The sequence below is a fragment of the Aphis gossypii genome, chromosome 1 (assembly GCF_020184175.1).
Source record: "Aphis gossypii isolate Hap1 chromosome 1, ASM2018417v2, whole genome shotgun sequence".
In the NCBI taxonomy this organism is placed as follows: domain Eukaryota; kingdom Metazoa; phylum Arthropoda; class Insecta; order Hemiptera; family Aphididae; genus Aphis; species Aphis gossypii.
This window is the reverse complement of record NC_065530.1, coordinates 86504319-86525407: the sequence shown is the minus strand read 5'-3', so window position 1 is coordinate 86525407 and position 21089 is coordinate 86504319. Positions and strand designations below refer to the sequence as shown.

The 21089-nt window shown below is 23.3% G+C and overlaps 1 protein-coding gene across 4 annotated transcripts in view; it reads left to right on the top strand.

Moving 5' to 3' along the window:
- Positions 1–21089, top strand: part of LOC114131920 (rap guanine nucleotide exchange factor 4) — a 208322-nt gene that overhangs the window by 91128 nt on the left and 96105 nt on the right. For all 4 annotated transcript variants that reach the window (XM_050198449.1, XM_027997268.2, XM_027997274.2 and 1 more), the window contains one exon: positions 5444–5550. In XM_050198449.1, coding sequence (XP_050054406.1) covers positions 5444–5550 — 107 coding nt within the window. The remainder of the gene's footprint in view (positions 1–5443; positions 5551–21089) is intronic.

The following is a 21089-nucleotide window of genomic DNA, read 5'->3' as shown; positions in this document are numbered from 1 at the left end:
TTAGATTACTTTATCGTAGAGTTGAATAATATCCTATAATTTCTTTGTTTTTATATCTTTAGGTTGTTATGTTTTGTTTTATATCTTGTAATTTATAGCATTTAGAAAGAAATAAAATAAATCGTCTGTCTAAATGTTAAGCTTCCAGATGGTAAGGTGCAATTCATAGTATTTCGAAGCTTTAAAAACTAAAGTGGCGATAATATGAAGCATTATACGAGGTCTATTATTGAAAACAATAGTCTGTGTGATCTTAATGTCCTAGGGCTTTACAATATCTCGTCTTTTGAGTGTTTGGCACTCGTTAGCTAAGTTAAAATGAGCCAGTGACGCTCGTTACACTCTTAAAAAAAAAAAAACCACTTAGAAGGTTTCTAATGCGGAGAATTTCACGTTCGGTGAAATGAGGTAAAACCACAAAAGACTCAGACAATTCTATAGTATAATATAATACATTACCTGTATTCTTCACTATTCTGAGATTTTTTATATAATATTACCTATATATAATATTTATACATAGTATTAAAAAATATTTTGTTACATATTATATAAAATTGTATATAGTTTTTTATTTAAATATATAATTCGAGTATAATTATTAATTATTCTATATATTTTAAGCCTCGTTATTAGATAGTATATTACACTTATTTTTTTTATATAAATATAATTATTATTTAACATTTCTTATCAAGTAGCTGGTTTGGTTAGTATTATATTGTATTTGTGAATATAAGACAACGCGAAAACGTATAATTATGCATTTTATTTTTATTTCATTATTCTTATTTTTTTCAAAAAATTAAAACACTTTATTTAAAATCGGTTAAGAAAAGTGTAAACATATATAATCTATTCTATATTTATGCAATTTATTTATATTTTTATTGTAATATAATCAAGCTATCGTATTAATTATTATATTATCGAGTGATCTTATTAAATTTTATAATATAATATTATTTATAAACATGAATTATATGTGAATAATGATTTTGTCATGTAACAAAGCATTTCGGATAATAAAAACCAATTCGTTGTACTGAAAATAATTAATTTTTCTAAGTTTAATTTTAATTCATTTAATATCCATTTTATAGCCGGATAAACCTACACTCCAATGTATTAAAATTGCCTATACATCACGCCGGCCATTAAAATAATAATATTATCATCCAACTCCCGATAGGTAGTGCTTTCTTAGTTCATTAAGAAAAATAAGAAATCGCATCAGCGTGATATATCCATAATTTTTTTATTTAGTTCGTATTATTTTTTTATTATACGTCATTAGTTCACTACGTGGTGATTCTATTTATTTTAGTTATGCTTTAATATTTCAAACGTAATTTCTAGATTATAATATAGGTAATATTGTACATATAGCTCATTGAGGTTTTTTTTATCGCTCTACCATTGTCAATCTTCCTTAAAATTGACTCAATGTTTATATAGTATAGTAAGATTATAGGTTGTAAATAACATATCAATAGACGTCATTAAAAAAAAAAAAATTGTACTATTGTAAAAAATTATATTAATAATAAAAATTTAAGCTGAATTATGAAAAAATGTATGTAGCGAATCTTATGCATTAAATGATGGTAAATAATCCTAATTTCAGGGTGTCAGTGTATCATTAACGGGCCATTATTTATTCTTTAGATATCTTTGTAATGTTCCAACAATGTGAGATGAGAATTTTAATGCAAATGTCTTCGGTTACTCTGCGGCGGAGTCAATCATTTTGAGAGCTGGTGTCTTATGCAGTCGTAGTGTTATAAGCTTATACGTGCGAGTAATATGGGTAACTGGGTTTTATTGAACGTGATATCTGGTTAAAAAACGCGGAATGTAAATTGGGCTATCACAACGAAATCTTACTACATTGTTCGGTTTAAAAAAAGTAAAAAATATATATTTACGATAAACCCGAACCAAAAATATTAATAACTCAATATATTATAACTATTTGCTCGGTGACAACATTTTTACACTCGATAATTTTTTTTTTTTTTTTTAATTTTATGATGCTAATTTTTTAGTTTCATAATGTCAAGATGATTATTGTTTTACATATTATGATAAAATATTTTCAATTTAAAAATAAATTATAAATGCTTTCTAAACAAAAAACTTACAAACCATAAATTAATTCTTAGACTTAGACTTATATATTCAGTGGACCATTTTAGAAGTATGTTTCTGATTAAATGAAATATTTAATAACCCTTCAAATAAAAATATGCATAAAAAAATCATTCATAATTATTATATAATCATAATAATTATGCAATATGAAATATTATAAACTTTTTCTTTTAAATTTGTTACATAATTTTAAATTTTTACTTTGAGTTCACAATATTAATATTAAAAATAATCAAAACTTTTTTTGCGTTTCAATTATAGTTAACATATTTGTATAATATTATTAATGTATTTAGGTACCTATAACTTTACTGCTATTGATTATTTTTTTTTTCACAAGCACCAAATCATAAATTAAACTAATACTTACACTGGCTTCATAAAATAAGGTTAATTAAAAATACACTTAAGATGGCCACTTACTCTCTTGTATAATTATCTGAATTTATACCTACCTTTGATAGCATTTAATGATTTTTTTCCACCAATTTTGTGTTCAGTAAGATCTACATTTTTTAATTCAAAGGCAATTTGTTGTGATGTTAGATCTAATTCAAGTAGTATAAAATTACTACGTGGTGGGTACTCGTGTTTAATTTTAGTGATCAAATATCTTTGAACCCAACTCAAGTTTTCCCGTAAGATACGATACATTTTTACTGTGATGAACTGTCTCGCAACTAATTGTCTTGTAATTATTTTTTAGCGTGAAATGGTGTGACATCCAATTTTCGATGGCAACTTTTAAGTATATAATTTATAAAGGTAAAAACGATGATATTTCATTATATTCAAAAAACCAAATTTTTCTTAAAATTATAAAGAGTTGTCTTGATGGGCCATATATTTTTTTGCTGTTAATATAGTTAAGTGTCGAAAATCTCTACAGGAATCAAAAATTTACTTTCCACTTATAATTTCATATTCATTTGATATTCTTAATCTTCTTGACAATGGATCTTATAAATGCTGATGAAAGAAAACATAATTGTTGAGTGACCGATATTTTAGTTGTTCATTTCTCAGAATCAAAAAAGTGCGTTTGTGAGATTTTATTCAGGGATAATTAAGTTTGTTGTTTGTATGTAAATTTGTGTTCTTTGTATTAATATGAAAACTATTGTTTTCAGTGTTCATATTGTTAGAATGTTTTTATATTATAATTAATAACTTTCTACAGCTTTATAAATCATAGTCAACCGAGTATTTTATAACCCGATTATATATGTTAATTTAAAAATACGTTGATTACGATTTTAATTTAAATGAATCAATATTTTTTTTTTCATAAATAAAATATAATATGATATAATATAATATAATTTGAATATTCAAAAAATCATTTCGCGTTTCCAAACAATTCAATAACATTATATACTTGGTGCTCACAAATTTTATAGCTAATAAATCTATTTTAAATAAATAAATAGATAAATATTAATTTATCATTTAAATACATTATACAACGCAAAATTATGATAAAATACATTATCGAATTTATCGTAATACTGTTTTATTATTTATGGTGTTATATTTATTTGTATTACCTTAATTTAAATTCCCGTGTGAATTATACTCACGAAATCTTTACTCGAAAAACCTTTAAAATAATATTTTCTTAACACGTTACAGATAAAAACAAATGGTGTAACTTGCAACTAATAAAATATAACGTTCAACCTATGTAGGATGTTTTTTTTAATAAAAAAAATTGTACATTCTAAATTCTCTTGTAGGTGTACAATGCTATAGATATAAAAATGTGTAATGTGTCTTTAAAGTGTTATTATTATGGTAAAAATAAAATTGAACCTAAAACCATTTCCTTGGATAAATCGGGGGTATAAGCTATTACAATATTGGTTTCGAGCAGATAGAAGAAATTATTGATTTTACGATGGTATTTTTTTTTGTGCCTTATTGGTTTTGAAGTAGTAAATGCGTTCCAAATATTTCAAACGGCACACATGCAAGTGATTGAAAATTGGATGCAGTAAATGTACTCGGCGAAGGGTGTCAAAATTTCAAAATACTCTTTGCGTCTGAATTATTTAATACAATATCCTCCTTTTAAAAATAAATAAACAATCTATACAAACACAATTATTACTAAATAGAATGTCTACACAATATTATATTCCAAATAATAAATCCAATTGCTGGTAACCTAAGAGAGAAAAAATCAAAATGAATACTCAATGTACAATACTGAGATGTACCATTAAAAAACTGTAAAACTATGGGAGAAAAATTGTTTTTAAATTTAAATAAACATACGTATGATTTGGATAAAAATATAATACTATTATAATATTATATCCCTTTAATAAAAACAGTTATTACTCATTATAAACACTAATAAATATAATGAAGCATAGAGGATAGTTTTTAGATTTCAAATGTCAACAGTTCATGGATGCTGTCACGCTGACCTCTATTCTATGTGTAAAACACTCTCAGTTAGGTTAAGTGCATCTGGGCGTGTTGTTATATACTATATTATATACGTACGGCAATTACTATCGCAGTTTGTATATATGTATATAATGTATACGGCATTTGCGATTTCAAAGGATTTATACGTCCTTTCCTCGGTTTTCACTTAATATGTATATAGAATATGTACTCAAAAGTATGTATTTAAAATATTCTCTTCTTATATTATACAGGGAATTATACTACCTATTTATATAGTATATTTTATATTATTTATAAACAGGGTGATTATTTAAGTCAGAAATGTATCATCCTAGTCAATTTTGGTTTAATTGTAAAATTTTGAAGTGGTCTATTTTTATATCTAAGGTTGAAATACTTATAGACGATAAGATGCAAGAATTAACAAGAATTATTCTTTTAGCATAATGTATATTGTTTATTATATTTCAATTATTTAATGTTTAAAAAAGCTTTCACAATAACCATCCCAATGAATGATACGATATTAAGTTATTAATTTTCACAATTGAATTAAATTTATATTTCTGTATTGGTATTTATGTTTTAATATCATATTTTATACTTAGGAAATATCTATTATTTACTCAATAATAATGTTAAATTAATAAATGTATTAATAAGATTATGAATGTGATAGGTACCAAACCCACTTTATATTGCTTTTTATCGATTAGAAAAATTGACAAATAACCAATAAATAACACTGTTGAATCCATTTAGAATAGTTAACCCAAAAAGTTGTAATAATTTTTGTTCTATATGTACCTACCTATTATTAAAAATTAACAGTGTTTTTTTATCTTATATTTTTTTTATTTTACCGTTTCAGTGTACAGACAAGGCGAAATTGGGTCAAGTTGGTATGCCGTATTAGGTGGAAGTTTAGAAGCAAGACTTACGCACACCACTCAAACTTCGTCAACTAATACTGACAAGGTTAGTGAAGAACAAAAATGGTTATTTTAGTTGTTTAATAAAAAATGTGTTGTGATAGCTTAAAATTTGTCGAGGAATTGTAATATTTATATACATAAACAAACATTCGTGGACGCTATAAACGACTTAGTTGATAATATAATATAATATTATTATACTCGTATTCACATAATTTTTTCCTGGTAATTAATATAATTTTCAAATAGCTATCGAAAAATGATATACATTTATTTATTTACGGCAAATTATATATTATGATATGGATGAGTTTGATTTCTCTCAAGAAACTGTGAACATGAAAATTCCAAATTTATTATTAGCGAATTAGATGAAAAGTCTGGTTTAATATATTATTAAGTATTATTAAGTATATAAATCATTAGTTATGCAATTATATTTAAGTGATAAATAAAATATGAATGAGTTTAAAAGAATGAAAATTTTTTTTTGGTATTTTAAGGGTTCGTACTATGGTTTGGTATCGGATTTTAAAATTTGTGTTCTGTTATATGATATTTTTACTTACCAATAAAATGTAGGGGTTTAATAATTTTTCATCTAATTTTATTGATACTCTAAGGAACTTCGAGTCTTTATTATGTATCCCTTAATGAATTCATTTGGTTCTGACCACTTATCCTTTTTTTTATTTCTTGCCTATCATTATTAGTTTAGTTATAAATCCAATAATAATTTGTCATAGATGTTAAAATTGTCTATTATTTATTTAGCCCTTTAGTTTTAAAAATGTTCTGGTTTGACTAACTCAATTGTTGTATTAAGGGATTTGTAAATCTACGTGACCATACAGTATGTAAATTTAATTGTTAGCATAATATATCTATTTATTATATTCGAGATGAGTTTTAGGTTTCATACTTCAAGTATTGCTCTTCCAAATTTGTTTTAAGGTCTCTCTACAGTCAGTTACATTCCAAACATTCATGAATAGGTATTATTCTCATCTCTGTGATTTTCCTAAATATATAATAGGGAGTCACATAAATTTTGGATGCACATGTCTTGTAGTACGTCACTTTTGTTATTTGAAAATCCTTCGATATTGTCTTGAAAGTTAGTACTGACTAAGATCGTTTTTGTTTGATTAGCGTACTTAACATATTAGGCAGCTGTTGACTTTGATAAACTTTGGATCCGTCCGGAGTTGATGTCATTGATAGATATAATATATATATATTGTATAATAATCCCTCACATAACTATAAAAAAATGAATACATATTGTTATATTAATAACATCTTATTATTATATATTATAAAACAATCGTGAACACAGACAATAATAATGTACGTTTCTTGCCTATATCATGCAAAATTAAATCGATGTTAAAGTTTAAAAATTATAAATTTAAATATACATTGAATTGTTCATTACAAAAAAATAAAGTAGAAATTTTAATATTAATTTTCAAATTAATACAATTTGAGTTGGAAAAAAAAATATTTAGTGTAATAAAACTTCATCTGTGGTTAAGCAATTAATCCTTATACATGATCATTTTAGATAAGATGTAGGTATTTGTGGCATTTATTAAATATTATTTCAAAATTATGACTGTACTATTATATGATGGATCAACTTACAAGGGACACACTTAATTTCAAAAAACAAACATTACCCTCAATCGTCAGTTTTTATACTAATTTTTCCGTGTTGGTATATTTCTAGATTTTTATCATAATATTTCCGTCTGAAAACTAAATAATGGTTAATCGTATTTCCTGCTAATAAGGACTTAAAGCTGAGTGTTTTATGTAACAATCGCACGAAATACTATATAATTATTATGTCTCTCCCGAAAATAAATACTTTAGACGATAAAAACGAAAATGCCTCGCCCTTATTTCAGGTATAATAGACTAATATTTACTATCAGAGATTAGGTGACAGTTTATGGTAAAGTAAATCCCTCAATAAAACTTATACACAATACATAAACTGGAAAATGTACACTACTCGCATTTATTATATCTTTTTTGTGGGTAATTTTCTTTCAGGGAAAGCTCTATACCCAAATAAGGTATAGACTACTTTAGGAAAAATAAACTAAAATATATAAGTATTCATGATATTATTGTAAATTTAATAAGTACTCACCACATATATACAATAAAGCATTTTAATTTAAATTATTTTTTTTTAAAGCATAAGAATCGATAAAATAAATTGAAATATGACATTTTTTTTAATACGTTCTCGAAGATAATTTCATAATATCATGTTAAATAAGAAAACAATTATAATTTTAAATTTTAACAAGTCTTTCAAATGTCAAAAAAATATCAGAACGTACGACCTAAAATATTTTGACTACCTGGAATAACTAAATGCATTTGTTTATTCTTTATTCAGCAGTCATGATGTCACAAAAATATACATTTTAAGTTTTAACACAATTTCACAATGTAAAACGTTTAAAAAAATGAGAAAACTATAATAATGGATTTCCTGTACATTTTTATTTTGTTTCATAACTTTAAGAATCGCTGCTATTGAATTATGTATCATATAATGGAAAATATTATATGTGAATAAACTATGTCTTACCATATTTGTTTTCATACATTGTTACATTGAAATATATATTATACTAATAATGACTTTTTTTAATTTTATAACATAAATTAACTTTGTGAACTAGCTATCACCTATTATATTATCCCGAAACATTAAAATGACAATATAAATATTTTAACTTTAAATTTTGTAAAATCAAAAAATTATATAAGTCGTAATAATTACCTACATTATTAACTAACTGATGATAATTACTTAAGATAATATATTAAATTATAATAAATAGAAAAACATATTGACAGGTATGAATTCGATATAGATAAATTGTGTTTATATAACATATGAGTATAAATTTATATATTTCATTCGTAGGACGTTCAATTTTATCGCAGATCTAATCTCGGATGCATGACTACACATAGATACAAAATCGTATAGCTATATATATTGTAAACACTATTTATTTAACTACTGCAGTAGGTACTTGCGAGTCATGTCATCGTAACATAAGCCTCATATGCAATTTGACCCGGTGTCAAATATCTCGTATTTATTCTGGATGTATTTTGAGCCTTAGTATTTCCTATTGACCTCCACACTGGTTCATTATTTTACTAAAGAAATCGTCGTTTATTATTCTAAAACTTCATTATACAACTAGCTTTCGTGTATATTATGGCGATCTAATATAAAAAAAAAAAAAATGACATTAACCGATCACCACGATCGGAGTCCAGCCACGTATGAATCATCAATTTTAGTCTATACGACCGTAAGGCCGTAATATGTCAATATCGTACCCGCTAACTTAAAATATTTGTAATAGTGGTCATGTAGTCATGATATGAAATTTTAATCGTCCCTATACCACAATACAGTGAAAACCGTCTAATGCAGAATTGCATGGGACCAACCGATAATTTTGCTTTGATCAGTTTTTCGTTTTATTCAACAAAATGGGATAGTTTCGGATTATCAATTTGTATCAATTTTTAATATTAAAAAATTAGTAAATAGCATAGATGAGTGTTCTTTGTCTAGTATCTAATATTAGAATACGTCATCACTAATAACACTTCGATGATCTATAAAAAATTGAATAAAAAATTTAAAATTTAAAAAATTTGTAGTTTATAATTCGTAATATTAGGTATGATATGAAATGAAAAATAAATAATGTTACAATTTTCTAACATATGACTTAAATTAGTTTATTATCAGGGTATGGTGGCTTCTAAAATATTTGGTTTACTTTTAATAATATGTTATTATATTGTCACTGCAAAAATATTTATTACAAAGTTTGTCCAATGCGAGTGGGAGTGTATATGCTATTAAAAGTTTCCAAGCAGGAACCAATCCATTCGCATTATTTCATCGAATATGACTTACATCTGTTCTGTTTACAATATTTCGTATACTTTTGTTAAATTTGCAATAAAACACTACGAAAAAATATTTAAAATACAATAATACAATAATAATATAATAAAGAAGCTACATTAAACATAGAAATAGGTAGTTTTTAATTTACCACGTATTTTTTTAATGTTTAATTTAATTCAATTTTTACTGACCCAATTATTATTATTATAAACAATGAAAATTAATGTTTCAAGATTATTTTTAAGTATTCATCAAGTACAGGAATTACGTTTTTAAAAAAGAAAATGTTGTACAACAGCTTGTGTAAAGCAGTTGAATTTAATGTACAATTAACATTATTTTCCTTATTTTAACTAATTATTAATTATTTAACTATACTATTTTTACAAAAATTAATTTACCGTTATACAATTTATGAATTTTAAATGAACATCTAAATAATTAAGGTTCTACTTTTTAATCTTAATAGTTTTTAGTAAAAATTAATTGAATTTTGTTAATTTTGTTATTACTTATTACTTTTAAAATTAGGTATAATCAAACTAAAAAATAATATTTCACTTAGAAACTATAATTTAAAAATTATAATGTTCATTTTATATTAAAAAAAAAGATACAGATCCACAGAACTCAATCTGACACATTTCAAAACTTCTAATTAACATTTAATTACAATTTAAATTCTAAATTAAAATAGTGATTGCGTAATACAAATTATTGAAATCTGTAAATTACCAATATTGATGGAATTAAATTCATTTTGTATTATTTACTGAAATATATTTTAGATTGATATGCAAAAGTAAACTATTCATCAAATTAAAATTATAATTGTTCCATTACTACGCTTGGCTCATCTAAATTCTAAACTTAATTAATTACAAAATATAGTAGGTATTATGATATATTATTATATTTATATTAAATAATAGGTATTGATTATAACGATTAATAAGCTGTTATTATTTTGTTTAAAAATTAAAACGTTTCTCAAATGTACCCATTTTCGTATACTAGAACTTAATATAAATAAAATATATTGCTATTTAAAAATTCAATTCCGATTGGTTGCTGCACTTAATCTAATAAAGAGGAACAAATAAATAACGTAACTTTATTGTAAATGTAAATGTGAAAACATTTCAATTTTACTACCAAAAAATAAATCGTTCTAAATCAAGCATAACCCTTTTTATTATCCAATAATATTAACATAATATGAAAGAGTTCATAGAATTATATTTAGTGTAATATTTTTTTTCAATAATTATTATTATAGAACCTGTACCTATTTTTTCATACTTTTAGAAGAAATGCATTTTAAAGTAATAGCTGATATTCTTTTTCACTTCAAATTTTTTATCCTTGGACCATAAGTTTTTGAATATTTTATTGATGAAAAGGATCGTGACAGCTAGTGCAGCGTACTCGGAGAATTATACTCATTATACTTATACTTATACTTATACTGAGGCTGGGAAACTTACACATTTTGTAGTTTGATAAAGAGTTTGGGGGCCCATCTATCAAATATAGAAGCTTTATGATAATTTAATTTACCGTTTATCATCTCAATAAACGTGTGTGTATGTTAGAAACTGTGGTCGTGAGTGGTGTATGATTGTTCACAACAAAACGGATAACTGTGAAACAGGACACAGACATTTTCATGGCATTTATCTTTATACTAACAGGTCAACGTTAGTGTTCTGTTTAGTCAACATAACAGTCTGGCGCGATTGTTTTTGCCAATACAACATATATATGAAATTACTGTAAATAAAACCTTTCATGGCTTAAATTAATAAAATAAATTTATATAATAATAAATTTTCTGAATTTTAATGTAAAAAAAATTTTTCATATTTTTTTTTATCCTATAAGTGAAATAAAATAAAACTAACCTGACAATTATAACAAATATTATGTCTGTATTAACTATGATATAGTTATCAAAATGTACATATAAATGTTTAATGCAAATCATAACATGTAGATTTATAGGTACAGATACCTAGTAAAATTTTAAATTAAGAATTAAAAATTGAATCGATTTAAGATCAATATTCTTATGATATCAAGCACAAGGCATTTTTTTAAAAATTTTATTTTTTTATTATTTTTATCACACAACATTTTTATAAATTCCTTTATATTGAATTTCATAATAATTGTGTATTTTTATTAATATTATAAAAACAATTTTGTATAAATTTGACTTATTGTTCTGTTACAAAATGTGATTGTTAATACTCATTAATTTTCAAACCGGAGTAATATCCTATTTGCATGATGGGGAGGAGACAAAATAGCGTTTTAATTTATAGTGTTTTTGTATCTGATTTATATACGGAAATAATTTCAATAATGACTTTATCGATATTAAAATTAAAAATATGCATTTCAAGAATAAACACTGATGATGGTTGATAATGTCAATACGTCAGTAAAGTATATCTATTTCGAATAAAAATTATAATTTGTTGAGCATGAAATTCAGTGTAGGAAAGATAATTATTTAAAAGTTGTCAACTAAAATCCAATGTGAACTAAGCTTAACATCGGTGAATATAACTATGTAGTATTGTAAATATATGTTATTACCTACGATATTTTTTTATTGGATATTTCTTTAGTGATTTTTCATTATTTATCATATATTTTAATATTTTGCATGATGTTCATTCATTAAAACCCTTATATAAAATATATGTATAATAATATATATAATGGTAATTAATTATTTTGTGACCAAAATAGTTGGTTGTTGGTTATTCTCATATTACAAACAACTATTACGTAAAAAAAAAATAAACATTTTACCTAGTTTTTTGTTTAATATCGATTCCATACATTGGAAAATGTTGTATTTATAACTTTTTGTAACTCAAGATATTTTAGTAGAATTAGTAGATCATGGGATCAAAATTTCAATTTAAAATTATTAAATTAAGTTAATATTTTTTAATGTTTTGGCACTGGAATTTTATCATTCTGGGAATTATTCAAAAAAATTAAGTTTGTTTAATGATAAATAATTTATTTTTTTGTACTTCATAATTATATACACAATAATCTTTTCAATTATTATTTATTATGAAGACTGGTATCCATGTCGAAATGTAAATATTAGTCAGTAAATAAGGTAAATATGAATCATCGTTCCAATATTATATCATTTTATTTTTATTGTTGAATTGAGTTGCTCTCTCACACTTCCATAAACTTAGTTTTTGTGATGGGCATAGAATAATCAAAAAATAAATGTTATTTTATGGCACAATCACTTTAAATGCCGAAGTAAGTATATTATGCGGATGTCAAAATACACCAGTTTTCAATTATAGACTAAGCGTTATTTTTCTTATCTTTCGTTTCAACTTGATATTTAATCTGAAATCATTAAAAAAAATATAAAAATATATTGAGGTTTTATGTAGCTGTTTATAGACAACTGAAATTTTTGGATTTTTCTGAGTATTTATTTTTTTGAAATGTCGATAATCTAAAAGCTAAAAGGTTTACATTTTAAAATATGAAAATAATTCAAACCTAATCTAACCGCTATACGTTTAAATTATTAACGTTTAATGGTGATATAATATTAAATAATTAAGTAATTTTCAAACATTTAAGAAATAGAGTTTTTTTCTTTGATGTACTTTATATCTTCGTTTGATTCTCATTACAAATTTTAAGATTAAACTATTGAAAGCTAATTATAACATATAATTTTGTTTTTATTTATATATAAGTAAATTATTTATTTATATTCAATTTAAAATTTTAACACCAAAATGAGATATGCTATTTCAGATAAAATAATTACTTATTAATAAATATTAATAATTACCATGCATATTTTCGATATTCCTGTGTATTCCTGAGGATTTTTAAGGATTCCGTATAAATGTAACTTTTCTGGCAATTTCCCGACTCAATACAATTATCTTAGTTCAAGTAATATAAATTATCAAAGAAAAAACGTCTTATTAAAGTAGTTTTTATTATATTTATAGTTGGCTTTAAGCAATTTATTTCTAAAATAATATTGAAGTGATACAATATTTGTAATTTTATTGTGTTATTTTTTTTCACTTACTACAACATAATACTTCTTGCTTATGTGAACGATAGAATTTTTTATTTTATCTAAATCAAATATTCATTTTTTTTTCTGTTATTTTAATTAAGAAACTTGTTCGTTTGATAATAATTTTTAATTTGTTTTTTTTTTGTAATTTGTAATCAATTTTTTGGGTTGACAAATGAGTGCATACAATTATTTTTCTATTAAACTGCTTGGCTGATATTTCAATATACTAATATTAATATAAGCCATAGGTCAAAATATTGTTGTAAGCTCTTGGGAGATTAATATGCATTTAAATAGAACGAGAATGGTAAAATTACTATAGTCCAAAGCTCTGAAAATGGCAAAATAACTTCCGCTATGGGGCGCCAAAATCATAATAATATGTATATACCGTTGAATAAATTTAAATTGAAAACATTGGATTATTTCACGTTGAAATATGAATGATTTTATTAATGGACGGGGTTTTAACTATCTAACCAAATTAATTATGATGTATATACAGTAATTTAAAAAGCTGGTTACGATTTGTTATTAAAAATTGCATTTTGACTGAAATCATAAAAATATATAGGTACATATATTATACGAGTATATGTGCATATGACGTTGAGCAAAAACGGCTATGATTAATCAATTATTGAAGATTATAAAATATAAGAATTTGATCCATCATTTAAAATTAGGTTAGGTTAAAATTTAAAAATTTCAATAAAATACATAATACATAAATTGAAAATGCCAATAATGTGGGTATTTTAAATATTTCTTCATCACTATTTTATCAATACACACGTACATATACGTACATGCAAGATGTCTGACAGAATGTCGAGACTTTGCCAAACACTCACAAATGCTTTTCAGTCATGGTTAACAATACTTTACACAGTATATTATACTGACAAACACAATTTCAGTGCACTCAAGTCAACAATTTTGACGTAATTTAATAATTTAATTTTAAAAGCAAACTTTGTCATTCCATATGCGGTTGCGTGGTACGCATGTGTAAAATAAATTATAATATAAATAATATTTATATATGAGACCATGAATACGCATGTTGTACTAAACATTTTTTAATTACTGCTTTAACATTTTATTATTATACATACCTATTAATGTTTGTTTTTATAGAAAATATAGAGACTGCATCTATTTAACTGAATTGTTTTCACATTGTTGCATTAAACAACTTGTTCTGGTTCTAAGTTTTTTACATTTTATGCTCAGTAAATAAAAATTAATTCCTAACCGTTTTAATATGCTTTTACTTTCTTTTACTATTTCTTCTTATTTATTTATTTATTTTTTTTAAATAGAAACATACTATAGGTATAATATATTAAATATATTATTTTAATTCAAACTATGATTTAATGTTGTATAAACTAAAAAATGTGTTTACAATAAACAAAAATATCCTAAAAATTGCATTTCAACGCAATATGACTATAAAATTATCAACATGTTTTATACTAGAAAGTAATAAGGAAATTACAATTTAACTTTTATATTAAATAAATTAATAATAATAGTACAAACACAAAATAGTAAAATTAATAATAACAGCGTACCTATACCTCCTTGAAATAAATACAATCGAGATTTATTTATCTTTAACTAAGTAGTTTAGTAATTTATAGGTTGTTTATTTTTTGTATGAATAAAACTTAACTAAAAGTCTAAAAACTATCCAAGCAAACATTATAATACCCAACAATATATCTTAATATATTATTGTTTATTTATACTAAAATCTTGAACAAAGTATTATTATTTGTATCAAAAATTAATAAAATCACGTTGATACTATATGATTTGGAGAGGTATGAGATAACTAAATACAGAGTTTATAAAAAATGGATAAGTTAAAATCATGAATGCATAGATGGTAATAACTAGTATTGAATATTTTGTCATTGATCACCCACCAAGATCAGATTATAGTAAAATATTTAAATAAAGTTTCAGTCTCGTTGAACATTGTGTAGTGTGCATAAATTAAAATATCGTATGTATACCAACGTATGATCGATCTATTTTTGTATTATAAGCTTTAATATGTTATATTTTATCACAAAGAACACTAGTGAGTCAAACCACTCAAACCATTGAAGTACAATGAATAATTTATGTGATATGGCACGTGTATTGATGATTTTTTAAAAAAAGTAAAGTTAGTCATTCATACATAAAACCATTATTATTTTTATTTATATTGGCAAGGAGACGTAACAATGAATGTATTACTTAAGAAAACTGCCTAGAAAACTTAGCGATAAAAAGTCTCAAAATAATTAATATTTCATATAAAAAAATAACGTAAGTAATAAATAACAGTCATTGAAAGTAAAATGTTAACAAAGTTCACTAACTTTTCTTAATGAATAATAAACAAGAATTAATTTTCACAGCGTTTGATTTATATTTAACAAAAAAAAAAAAATGTATTTTATACGATATACCTATTTATTTGTACTTTAATAATACTAAATATATACCACACAATCCAACAAATACTTCGACACTACCAACTTGAATTCTCACGAACCAAATATAACCTTATTTTCTTTTTATCTGTTAAAATTAATTTACTGTTTACATAAAGTAAAAACCAAAGCATGTTTCTGGTATAAGAGCTTTTATAACTTTTATTAAAAAAAACTGAAACTTTTATTCAAAAGAATATATTTTTTTATATTATCAACTGCAGAAGCACAGACAGATACGATTATGTAAATTAAAATTACAATTCATTCATTGTGATATTTTAAACCCTTGATATAGGAGTGTAACCGAATTTCTTGCAAAATATTATGATTGTACCATTCAATATTAATGGAAACGTTAATGCAATCTTTTAATCTCGCTGAAAAAATATTACATACATAATATATTTAACGTTGTAGAAAATTCTACGTGGAACTACGTAAACGACAACGGAAAAAACTTTGGAAAAGTTATTTTTTAAAGTTTGTATTAAAACAGCTATATTAATGTGTTGTATCTTGTATGATAATTTAATTTTGGAAATTAATCATTAACAGTATTAAGTGGGTACTCTGGAAGGAGACATAGAAAATTTTAGCTTCAATAAAAATATTAAAAGCTATTTTCCCAAAAATAAATTATAATGAAAGATATAAAATGCCTTTTTTAATGTTGGAAGTATTTAAAATTAATTTAAACCACTAAAATGTAATCAAATCTCTGCATATGGAAATCATCTACATACATCACCATATTATGATGTACCTAATTAATGTGAAACGACCGAGAAAATTTAACTTGCCAGATAAGTGTACTAAATTAGAAATTTAGTCACCAACATTGAGAATATGAGATGATATAATATAATAATGTTATTATTTTATGGAACTTAATTTTAGATTCAGAATGGAGTAAGAAAGTATTGATAAATGATTCTACAATGATGTTTTTTTTTTTTTAATTTGGTATATTATATTTTATATATTAAACTTAACGTAAGAGTACCTATATAAAAACAAATATTTAATTACTTTCAATAAAGTTTCTTTTTTATTTAATGTTTCATTATTAATACTATTTTACAGTTGATTTTATAACATTTATACAATTATGCAAATATTTTAGTTTTATAAGTACTTATATAATAAGACTTAAACCAGTTATACCATTATAGTTTTACGATAAAATATGATTGTTATATTAAAATGTATTATACCTAGTTATAACTTTATAAGTTATAATAATATACATTAATTCCACACTCGTAAGTAATAATTCTATAGACAGATACGGCATCAAGCCGTCATCCGTGAAATAGTATACCATTTTATTACAGATATTGCGGTTAAACCGATGCCGTGTTATTATTTTGTGAACATAATATACACAAAAATAATTCAGTGCCAGTAAATTCGCATGTTATATTTTTTTTTGAATCTTTCGTTATAGATTTTTATAAACACCCATTTTACGTGCCAAAATGACAAAATTTCGGTGGAGAACGGAAAGAATTCAAAATATTCTGTTGATTATGCAGTATTGCGTTAAGCATACAGCACACAACTACGACGTGTCGAGTTTTATTTCAAACGTTTTTTTTATTTTTTTTTTTTTTATCAAATTACATTACAACCATATATAGGCTTTTAAACTTAGTCAAAATTTCACTTTCACAGTGTTTTTAATAAATATCGGTTTTTAAGAATTTGGTATTTTACAGTTTAACAAAAACAGTACATTAGAAATAATGGTTTTCATTTAAGTTAACGAATGGTATATCTATGAATTTACCAATCTTTGTGATTTTTAACTCAAAAATGACGACCATATGATTTTTCAATACTTATTATGTAGGTCAAATTGAAATTTTTGTCGAAATAATTATGATTTGTTTAATTTAGTTTTTATTTTGATTAACAAACTTATACTACTGGCATAGTTGGAACTAAAATATGACTAAATAAATAGTAAAAAAAAATAATCTAATAAATAATAAAAACCATAGTAAAAAAAATGAAAAATAAATAAATAAATAAATAAAAAATGAAATTTAATATTGAATGTTCCATGAATGATAAAGTTGAGAAATGTAATTCGGACAATTGTCAATTCTAAAACAAATCGATTTTACTTTTCTCATCTAAACTTTAAAATTGCAATATTATGTACCCTCGGGCTTTAATTTTTGTTTTACAAAATACCCATGTACTTTTAGGATCTCAAAATTATATTAATATAATTATTTATAAAAATACATCTGACAGAAAATGTATATTATTTTATTTCTGAGAATTATCAAAATAAATTGTATTGTATTAAATGTAATCAATACAGAAAAAAATTATTATACTATGTGATAAAATGTATATAACTCTATTCATCTATTGATCTAAGAACGGTTTTTTGAACATGATATTCTTAAATGATATATTAACATACTATTAAAATATGTAAATGTATCTATTATACATGAAAAAGGAAGAGCCCTAGTAGTACTCTATAATTATTATACTATACCTTTGTACATTATAAGGGATTATAGTGAATTTAAAAAAGTAGCTTTTCGTAAATATATGTAAGTAGATAATAACTGATAATTATTTCAGGGAAAATAATATAATTTCTATTATGAATATTTTCTATTTCAAAAGCTCGTATAAACAATTTATCATAAAAAAAAACTATGGTTTTCATCAAATATAAGTATATGCAAGTTGAATACCACTATAAAAATCTGACATACGTTTGAATTCGGAAAACGAACAATTTATATTTATTTATTTTTTGAGTTTCCTAAACATTTATTATTTATGAATAAATTTTCAAACAATTATTTTGAGAAAATATCTTTTTGTAAAAAAAAGAACTTGTTTTAAGTATAAAAGTATAATGCTCGTACTAAAGTGAATATTAAAAAAATATACATTTTTTCTTATCTTTTTTCCTGCAATCCATACATTTAAAACTAAGGCTTAGTTAGGTTCCTATTATTTGATTGTTTTAGAACAAAATACTATTACACTTGAGTTCAAATCAATAGCGAAAAATAAATCTACTAATTTTTTTTTTTTTTTACTTTTACATCTGTCTTTTTTGATTGTAAATTATTATTTATACGGTAAAAAAATAAAATAATAATAAAATAAAAACTAACCAGTGAAGGAAATTATGGTTCAGATTATTTCAATGTAAAAGTGATTTATTTGACCGTCGTGTTTAATTATTTTCACAACCTCCCATGGGGAGTCGCAAAATAAATATGTCTGATAATAATTCAATAGCTTTTAGGGGGGTCTTTGCCATAAATATGTATATTATGTTCAATATTAAACTAAGGTTTCCATGTGCTCTTTTGTATATTTTTATTGAGTTTGAATTGTTATTAATCTATTTTGATAAATTTTCGTGATCGTAAACAATAAAGTTTTCATCGTGATAGCAACTATACATACACACCTGTGTAACATCACTATCAATTTTGAAAATAATTGGGGACAAAAATACAATTTGAATTAAATCTGAAATCAATTTATAATATTGATTTTGATTAATTGAAATAATAAGTAAAAAAAAAAATATTTTTCAGATTGATAAAATTATATAATACGATCGTTTCAATTTTGTATTTGAACACAATTAAATAATAATAATAAATATTAATAATTATAAAAATTTAAAACTTGACTACTAAGTTAATACTTTTCAACAAAAATACACAAATTAAAAAAATAAAATTGTTAAAGAGTTAAGCTTCAAGGAAAATTTAAGTGAAAATTATAGTTGTTTAAAATTGTTAGGTTGAAATAAATATTAATAATACGAATGGTGTTAACTGTTAATAGATTTATTAAAAAAGTTAAATAAATAAAGTTAAATATGGAGTATACAAGTAAATCATAACTAGTAAAAAATAAATAATTAAATTAAGTCTTTATTACTATAATGATTAAAAATATTTCATATCTTGTTTGTCGATTCTTTAAAAATATAGATTTTAAATATAAAATTGAACATAAGATAAGACTACTAAGGTCTTACAATAATTTTTTTATTTTATATAAAAATAAACATTTTACTGCTCATCACTAACTGAAAAATAGAATAAAATTCTGATTTATGATTTATATATTGAATTGGATAACATATATATTTATAATTTTCATAGCCATTTTTCTGTTTTCATGAGTTTAAACTGAACTAAATATCGTGGCTTATTTAATAATATTTACCATGTAAAAGGACCGTTACAATGAATATAATATTAAAATTACCTATGAGTTTTTAATTTTTACTAGTGATTCTGAATTTTTCTCACAACTGTTTTTCTTTTTATTTTTAGATCAGAATTACCAATAAATATATAAACTAAGCTATTAAATATGTGCATAGTTAAGATAATTGTGTACTTTAAAACAAAGTAGGTATATACGTATTTAAATTAATAACGTTGTGTTTCAAATTTTCACAGTATTTTTTTTTTTTTTTTTTAATGTATACCAAGATTTATGTTAATCGTCTTTATTTAATTCTACATTATAAATTGATGGATGCATAATATACATTATTATACCTGTATAGTGTATAGTACATAGATGCGTTCAGCGTTGCTTTTAGAATATTTAAAATTTTATTAATTTAATACAAAATGTATGGTTATTTTTTCAAATGAAACCAAATACTAATATAATAAGCACCTATAAATTTTAAAGATTATAATTATAGTTTTTATTAGTTTGAATTTTACAACATAATTACACAACCAAAATTAGGTAAAATGTTCAAACGCTTCATGGAAATTACACATATTTCATTGAAATGTAATTTATAACATAATTATAATGATACGGCATGTTGAATAAACAATTTAATTAATACATGCACATTACTGACAAGGCTTGGTGATTATTTTTTTTTTCTATCTTAAAATGCTGTTATGATATTTGTTGAATCTTTATAAAAAATAAAATACTATTTTTTATAAATAAGACTTGACCAATTTTTGCACATCATATAATAATAATTA